At 32.5% G+C, this 8,966-nt stretch overlaps 1 protein-coding gene across 2 annotated transcripts; it reads left to right on the top strand.

Moving 5' to 3' along the window:
• The first annotated feature begins 603 nt into the window (after positions 1-603).
• LOC123311038 (transcription factor E2F2-like) lies at positions 604-6,944 on the top strand. 2 transcript variants are annotated; one of them, XM_044894794.1, is made up of 5 exons: positions 604-969; positions 1,184-1,337; positions 1,940-3,028; positions 3,612-3,885; positions 4,785-6,944. In XM_044894794.1, exons 3-5 carry the CDS (start codon positions 2,048-2,050, stop codon positions 4,904-4,906), a joined length of 1,377 nt encoding a protein of 458 aa, XP_044750729.1. In that variant the 5' UTR covers positions 604-969; positions 1,184-1,337; positions 1,940-2,047; the 3' UTR covers positions 4,907-6,944. The 2 variants fall into 2 exon arrangements, with proteins under 2 accessions (XP_044750729.1, XP_044750728.1); XM_044894793.1 differs by lacking the exon at positions 1,184-1,337.
• Positions 6,945-8,966: the final 2,022 nt, after the last annotated feature.

Raw genomic sequence — 8,966 nt, forward strand, 5'->3', positions numbered from 1 at the left:
GGATGGAATGATATTGGTCATTAGCTTAGAGATTTCTAACAATCGAATTTTTAATTTTTTTGATGACCGGATTAGTAAAGGAAGGATGTCCTGGGGTCTGGTCTGGACTTCATAATTATGCAAGATTAAACAACATGTTGATGAAACGTTTGAATTAATTAAGGCTGAGGAAAATTTTCTTTGAATGTAATATATTTCCATGTGTAAATGATTCTTAACATTCCTCTAGTTAATGGATATTTTAATCGGTTACTGAATCAGTTTGGTAGGTTTTGAGTGTGAGATAATAATTATGTAATGTAATTCTCTCATTTATTCGAGTTAACCGCCACGCAGAACTGCGCCAGGGAAAACAATTTGTTGCAGAAAGGTTAAATTGTCTATGGATGAAAATGCCACATCAACGGAAATCGTTCATTTGTTGAGATGGAATTGCCGTTATGAGGAGCTTGATGGAGTTCCTTTGGAAATGAATATTTTTGTTATTTATAAATAAGATTTTCAGGAAATTTTCAAAACAAAATCATATGATAGTCATCTGTTGTATTCCCTGCTAGACACTCCTGGCGCCTGCGCCTAACTTCGCGCCAATGTTCGCTACAGATGGCAGATGTTTTCGTTAGAGGTGTCCGTTTATATGGTGCAGGACGAATAGTGGCTGAAAATTGGGTTCATTCTCGATTTATTTACGCGTTTAATCGTCGGCTTTTCTTTATTAAAATAGGTTCAGTGGATTCCTCAAATCCTGTAGAATGTGAATCGTTATTAATTTTTGGAATTTAATATATTTCGATGCTTTCCGAGCTCATTCAAGTCCAAGTTCCTCCAGCTGCTTTGTACAAAGTGGCTTGGAAACCATTTTGGATGACTACGAACATGTAGTATTTTTGCTAAATCCTGTCGGTATAATTTATATTTTATGAATTAAATATATAAAGTGAAACCGTGGAATACATATTTTTCGAAAAGGTAAGATTTTAATTGAAGGATTTTGGTGTATTTCGTTAGTTTTCTCGGATTGCCATGGCGGTTCAAGTAGAAGAAGGCGTTAATTTTCTATCGTTTATTTATATTTATACATACAATTTCTTTGTCTTTTTTACTGTAATGGGAGGAAAACACTTTCGCATATTCATGATTCAAAGCTGATTCATTTTCTCTGTCATTTTGAATGTATTTTGAGGTAACAAATATTCCCTCCCTAAATATGGGTATGTAGATGGGTTAAATGCAACTTGCCCCAGGAATTGCCGAGTTTTTCGTAGTGAACTTTTTGTCCAGGTTAAAAATATATCTCGGAATATCATCTAATCAATGAACTCCAATAAGAATCAAAGGTATGTGAATCAATTCGAATTAAACAATTAAACATTTGCTTCAGTAGAGTTGAAACAACTGTCATAAAACTGATAGGTGTATAAACTAGATTGATGAGTGAAGCTGCGGGGGGTTTAAAAAATTAAATTTGTCAATCATATTTTTGTTCATGTGCTTTTGGTCTCCCAAGAGTAGGTTAAGAACATTGCACGTTCCGCAAATTATTGCATAAACTTCTGCTGATCGTTGTGACCAAAAATGTACTTCCGCTTTTCTCGATAATTTTTTGAAATTCAGGTTCAGTTCGTATATAATATATTCCACGCAGCTACCATTCAGTATTCCTTCACTTATTTTTCATAATAACATAACAATTATCTATTTTTTTACGCAGAAAGTCCATGACATTTACTTAGGTTAGATTTCATTTTATAAAATTATTTTATTTGTCGTCCTTATAAAAAATTTTCATGCGAATAAGAAGCTTGTATGAGTATTAAGAATAGGTGTTAGCTTTTTTAATTCGTTCTTGAAACCCAAGCCCCTTATGCTTCAAGAATATATAAATTCAATTTATATTAGGCCAGACCTACTTCTATAGCGAGTATAAAATTTTCTCCAGGTTTTTGGTTTGGATAGGAGGAAGTTCTGGGTGATTTGGTAGTGCACAATAGAATATTAGGATCGATAAAACATTTCCAATGTTGATGAAATTCTGATTAATCAAATAATGAAGAGAATAATACGCAGACATGAAAGCCCAAGAGGTTATAAAATAGTGGCATCCACTCCTGATATGAACATTATAAAGCAAGAAGTGAAGAATGAGTTTAGTCCTACAGTTAAAAGTGAGTTCACACCTAGCCCCCATTTAATAGATCATGGATATGGTGCAACTCCACAGAACCAGGTTATCTCTTCGAATATACCATGTGCAGCACCTCCGGTCAAAAGAAAACTTAATTTAGAATCCCAACATTATATAGTACCTTATAAACATGAATTCAAAGCTCCACCTCCCAAAAAGCCAAAGAAACAGACACCGGTCAAACAGAACACTAGGTACTACACTTCCTTAGGACTTTTAACTAAAAAGTTTTCTATTTTATTGGAAATGTCCCCAAATGGCGTTGTAGATCTAAACAAAGCTTCAATGGAATTAAATGTACAAAAAAGAAGGATATATGATATCACTAATGTCTTAGAAGGAATAGGTATAGTAGAAAAAAAGTCTAAAAATAACATCCAGTGGAAAGGTGGGAGTTTTCGGGGGAACAATTATGCCAAACTCACTTCTGAGTTGGAAGAATTAGAAAATCAAGAAAATGAATTAGATAGGATGATTCAATCTGCAGAAACAGAGTTGAGAAATTTAAATGATGACAAATATGGTTACGTTACGTATCAAGATTTGAGGTCGATCTCAAAATTCAAACATAAAACAGTTATGGCTATCAAAGCGCCACCAAATACTCAACTGCAAGTACCTACAGAAACAGAAGATAAATATTGCATTATGATGAAGAGTTCAAGTGATGAAATAGAAGTTTTCTTGTGTCCAGAGAATGTGACTCATCATAAACCTAAGCCAGTGCCTCCTATAGATCCAGTTTTGAAAGATGTAAAGCTTAGTCCTGGATTATTCAATATTCTCACGCCACCAGTTCCTCTGCTGGAAAGTCCTTTACTTCATAAACCTATTTCCTCCCAGGTAAGCTTTGGTTGTGTTTTGTTTCGAAGGGTTATTCTTTTCTGTTACTAGAGGGGAGAATGTGTACTATTATCTAGCTCATTTGCATGAAAATAGAATCCCATACATCCTACTGAATTGGAACTGACCTTTCAGTTTGCACATGAAAGTCTTCCCATTTATTTTACTTTCAACTTTTATTCTATTTGTTTCTTCTGCACATACTGTTGTATTTCTAGACATTGTAAAAATATTATTAATCGTAAGAATAACTTGATTGTTGCCCATCTTCTATACCCATCTGTAAGGATTGTATCTATGACAGTCTTAGGCCAAACATAATTGGGTGCATTAAGTGCTTGGATATTAGTGGATTTTTCTTCTTGTTTTCAAAAGAATATGCATGTATTTCCAGTAGGTCTTTGAACTTATCACCTTGTTACAATGAGTTTTCCAAAATTTTTTGAACTTCAGCCATTTTATCCAAAGAATTGGATTGTGTCTTTCAAATCAACTGCCGAAAATTATATCTACTTCTGTACTGACCAAATCTTTCCTGATGGACAAATAAGCTATAAAGTTCATCGAAATAAATTTTTTGCAGGTGTGTCGGAGTCTGTCGTTCAGTAAAGATTCTGATGCTGGTACATCAAAATCTTCAGCTCAGAAAGTACTGAAATTCAGTCCAGCTAATACTGCAACGGCTTCTTCTAATTTGAACTTTTCTCCTCTGAACTTATCCCCTATAATGGGTAGTTTGGATACTTACGCCTCTACTTCAAGAGCTCAGACTGAAAATACCCAGTTCATGAGCGGCGGTTCTGTAGATAATCAACTGATACCGCAGATAATTCCACATAATGAATTGCCACAAACTGGTGAGTACTATTATGATAGGACCTTGTTCGGTTGTGCTTTGGGAACATTTTACACAGGTTTGAAGGTAATAATAAATACTCGAACTTTGGCAACTTGAAAAAATTTGAATTGTCAAATTAGTTTTGAATCTTGAACTTACGGTTATTGTTTCCTACTTGTAAGGAATTCGGTTCAATGAAATTATGTTGATAGTGATAATATTTATGTAAGTACTGTATATAAACTGCTTCAAATCTTCGTGGATGCATTCTGGAACTATGTCTGTGACCTGTGTGTGTTCAATCACATCACAGACAGAGTTCTAGCTATGCGCTCACATCTTGCTTCTATGAATTTCTGTGCTGGTCCCTAAGCTTTGTCGAAATAATAAAATATTTTTTCTGCTTTATGCTGCAACTAACAAGTTGACTACTAACCGCTTCCATGTTGATTTGTTGCGTTGAATCCCATGCGGGCTTTCCAGGTCATAGCACCATGGGATTCAGCTCAATGTGTTAACGTTTATCGACTAACTTTAAGAAATTTCTGTTGCTTTGGTGCAATGTGAACAGGTTTGTTGCTGATGATGGCATATATTTGTTAGTGGGGCAGAACACTGAAAAATAATATGGGAAGTAACATGAATTGTGTATGAAGGTTTTCGATTTTATGACAACTAACTTTTTTTATGGTGAAATTTTTTTCAGGATAGGTTAGATTTTTTTTTTAATCAAGTTAGGTTAGGTTCTGCCAGGATGCCCAAAAGTTTCTTGCTTGAATATTAACATAAATATGAAGTGCCGATGATTTCGAATTCTAAAATATTTAAGCACCTGTATTTGAATTCCGTATTTGCTCTCTGGTTGATGGCCATTAGGCCGGAGTGATATTATCAGGTTTTGTATCATCTTTTTTTCAGGATTGGTGGATCCCTTGTTGTGTGCAGAGCCTTTTGTACCTTTGGAAACCTTCATACAGACAGATTATAATTTCAGTATGGATCCGTCAGAGGGATTAGCAGATCTCTTTGATTTCTTATAGGAAATGAAATGTTTCCATTGAATTTTGCTCATGTACAAATATTTTTACTTTAAAAGATCGATCATTTTTTCAGTGATAATCACAAAAATTATTGTTTTTTGTGTATTCTAACGGCTCTCTCATATACTTCGACGAGCTTATTATTTGGAGAAAATGGACGTAAAACAGCATATTGCAATCTTGAAAAGTTTCAGTTGCTGAGTTAGACAAGTTTTCATGTGGTAAAAATGTGAATTATTTGGATGATGCCCGAAATGATACAGAATTATGAATCTGAATTCAAGTGAAAAGTGCACTTAATGCAGTTACTTATTTTAATCCTCTTTTTTTAAATGGATTTCTTCTAGTTACAAGGAAATTTGATATTGAAACAATTGTAGTAATGAAAAAGGACTGCTATTTTTCCAGTCTCAATGGAAAATGTGAAAATGAAAGGAAACAATATATTGATCGGTTAACTTCAGTCTTATCCTTGTATTTATTCAAATAATTTTATCATTAATGGAAAAAAAAGGGAGAAACATCCTGGGATTATTTGTATTTTATATCTTAGACCATGAAAAATTCTTTGAGGGAGTCATTATGCACAAAGATTGAAATATTGTCCTGTATATTTTTATATATTTATATATTCATATTTATATGTATTTTTACATTATCAGTACTTCAGCCATTGGTGCTTTCAGTTATTCGATTAAGAATGGTAGAATATTTTTACACCTAATGGTACATTTGGTGGTTATATTTTCAAGGAGGAAAGAGCTAATGAAAGAATGAAATTCTTCAACTTGTGAGTACTTCATTTTCAAAAGTTTCTTGTTAGCTAGAATTTCTTGTTGAATCATTGAAGCTATTATTGAATTGTTCATTTTATTATTGAGTTTTTCATTTTATAGCATTTATATAGATATTGTTATATTTTCATGTTTAATTAAAAATTCACACTTTGTGGATTTTCATTCTATTCTCTAGTTCCTGGATTATAGTTGAGGAAAGTTCTAAATCTGATGAATTTCTACCTTTTTTCGTTTTTTATCATGAATTGAAATTATCAGTGAAATAAAAGGAGGTAATTTGATATATGCTAGAAAAGAGGAAGTAGAAAAATGTTTTTTCAGAAGGATTCATCACCAACTTTTTGACAGTATTGACTCACTTCCTCATTAAAATTGAGCTTGTGGAACCTATTTGGATCCAAAATTTTTACCGAATGTAAATGAGCTACTGTAACTTTATATACAGTTTGGACCTGTCGGATTTTGTAAAACACATGGGGATAGTATTTATTCCAAACCAGTTTTTTTTTTAATATTGTGGCGAGCAATGAGATTATCTATAGCTTTCATCCGTATCACATGGATTCATGTTTCCATTCACGTAATGCTGCATATCTCAATTTTGAAATCACATGTGAAATATCACTGAAAATTCGATGTATATCTTAATCTCGATAATTTCATATAATATTTATATTTATTTTTTACTGAAGAGAGGGAAAGCAAAATGTATAAAATTTATACAAGTATTAAAAATTTAAGATCAATATGTGCCTGAATATTTGGTCTTATTTTTTGAAATAGGACTACTTATTTTAAATATATTTTTAACTATGAATTTGTAAAAAAGTGAACAAAATTTTGGGTTCAATTTGAACTTGTCTTGTTGAAAAATGGAATCATATGGTGCCATTGAAACTTATTTTGTAAATATGGACTGTACACGCTTATTAGACATTATTTGTCGAGTTTTAATTATTCTACTTTTTGATTTTTTAGAACATTACAGATTTCTTTTATTCTTGTTATTGTTACTAATTATTTTAGGTAAGCACTAAGGTATGATCCAGCTAATTCGCAATGCTATTGCGATCATATTTTTATTATAGCTAGGAAGTATTTTTGTGTAAACCTACTCTGTACATCCCAAATTCCTCGTATCTCAATTATGTTGTCTAAATGAAAATGCCAAAAAGATGGAAAATAAAATTTTTTAGGACATGCCGATATTCACTTCAAAATAAAAGTAGTTTTCTTTTTTGCGTTCATTGTTTATTCTGGGGATTCATTCACAATATTAAGTGATTTACATGACATGCACAAGAAAAATCATCTTATTTGTTCATTATTTGAATATGTCTCTTGAATTCGGAGGTTGATATTAGTTTAGAGGTTGGAAATTTTCAAGAAAGTTGAACATTTTATTCTGCAGCTAAACCAACCATTTTCCGAACATTCTTTTCAACTTTTGGACCTTGATTGTATTTCATTGTTCTGATCAATCTATTCAAAGGCTGAAAAGATGGAAATAATTTTCTGGATTGTAACCATTCAAGTTGGATATTGAAGCTGCAGATTATTTTCGACAAGTGGGGGACCAGATAATTTGTTTGTAAATAGTATCAATCCTGATTTCCATTATTTCCAGCTTTAAAAAAAAAAAAGTTAAATCTTGTAGTCCCTTTATTACTGAACTACTTATTTTGAGGATATATCAAACACCAATTCGACACATCGAAACAAACAGTTTTTGTTTTGTGGTTAAAGTGGTGTTTGTTTTTTATTCAGTACCCGCGTAAATATATAAATTGAGAATATTCTTTATTCGAAGGCATACAAGAAGTTGGAAGATTTTTATGTTACTGACATGCATGTAAATAACGAATTATTTACTGTCTAACTTTCATATATAACTGTCCAAGCCAGTAGAGGCCTTAAACATTATTTGTACTTTCTGTAGACATCACATAATTTATATGATGTACATAAAGTAATAATTGTCTGAAATAAACCTAGATGCACAAATGTAGGTTTGTTTTTTTCCTCGCACTATTCTGTCTTTCGACTAAATTCTCTCTTTTCGCAAAGCGGACCTAACAAAAGCGTAAGTAAATTGCTTATCTTTAACCGTGTGATTCTACTTATATGGACTCTGGCGCGAAAAGTACTCTAGCCTGTGAACAACTAAAAAAATCTGGTAAGACTACACGCTGTCGAATGAATGAAAAAAGTGAGAATGAACCTAAAGATGTGGAAACTTTGGGTCGATGTATTTCAAGAATTGGAAGCGAGTATCGGTGATTTACATTGAATAACGAATATTTTCGCAGTCTTATTGGCGAATGTTTGTTAGTACTGGAAGGTATACCTATTATTTAAAATTTTGCAAGAAAGAAACGTTTGATCGTTGCATATAATGATTGAGGTTGATTGCCACTAAATTTTCTTCATATTTGTCTTTGCAACCGATTTTCATAAAGTTCAGATAAATCCTTCACCGAAAGTGTACAATTTCCTGAAAACAGTAATCGACTTAATAAAAATTCGAATGGAGCATCTTTCTTTTAGAACATTAGTTATTTCCCTACATTTTCACGAATTTTTTTCGGTTAGTTGTGTCTATTTCGAATGAACGCGAACGGTCATTCATCGCTATGGAATAGTTGAACAAAATTATTGTGTCATTGCATAAATAGATACGATATTTCTGTTTATTAACATATCTCATAGGTATTGTTACTACAAAATGGCGAATGCGCCAACGTGAAGCAATAGATGTTATAATTTTCTGGACCTGTCCTTCGCAGGATCCAATTCAGAGCGTTTATAAATCTTGGAAAAAATCAATTTGAGAATTGTTCTTCACTCACCCTCAGCCACTGAATCTGTTGAATTCCGGAAAATCCTCTTTATAGCGTGTTCCACATCCAGCCATTCCAGGATGACTCAAAAACTCTGAATTACCTCATGCTACTGTCGTTTACATCATTTTGTTTCATATTCAGTGATGACTTAGTAATTCTACTACGCGTAATATACCTTGTCTATGTATGATTAGTTGAACCATCTTGGAAAATTGAATTTATTGAAATATCAAGCTGCAAAATATATTAATAGGATCAGATTATTCATATTTCATTATTTTCTTATAATCTATTTCAGAGCAAATTGTAGAAAATAAACCGATATCACTTTTGACACTCCATTTTGTGTCAGTCTTTTATTTTCCATTGAACTCAATAGAGAACTTTACTTTATTGAGTTCAATGTTATTTTCAGCTTAT

This window comes from Coccinella septempunctata, chromosome 4 (genome assembly GCF_907165205.1).
Source record: "Coccinella septempunctata chromosome 4, icCocSept1.1, whole genome shotgun sequence".
In the NCBI taxonomy this organism is placed as follows: domain Eukaryota; kingdom Metazoa; phylum Arthropoda; class Insecta; order Coleoptera; family Coccinellidae; genus Coccinella; species Coccinella septempunctata.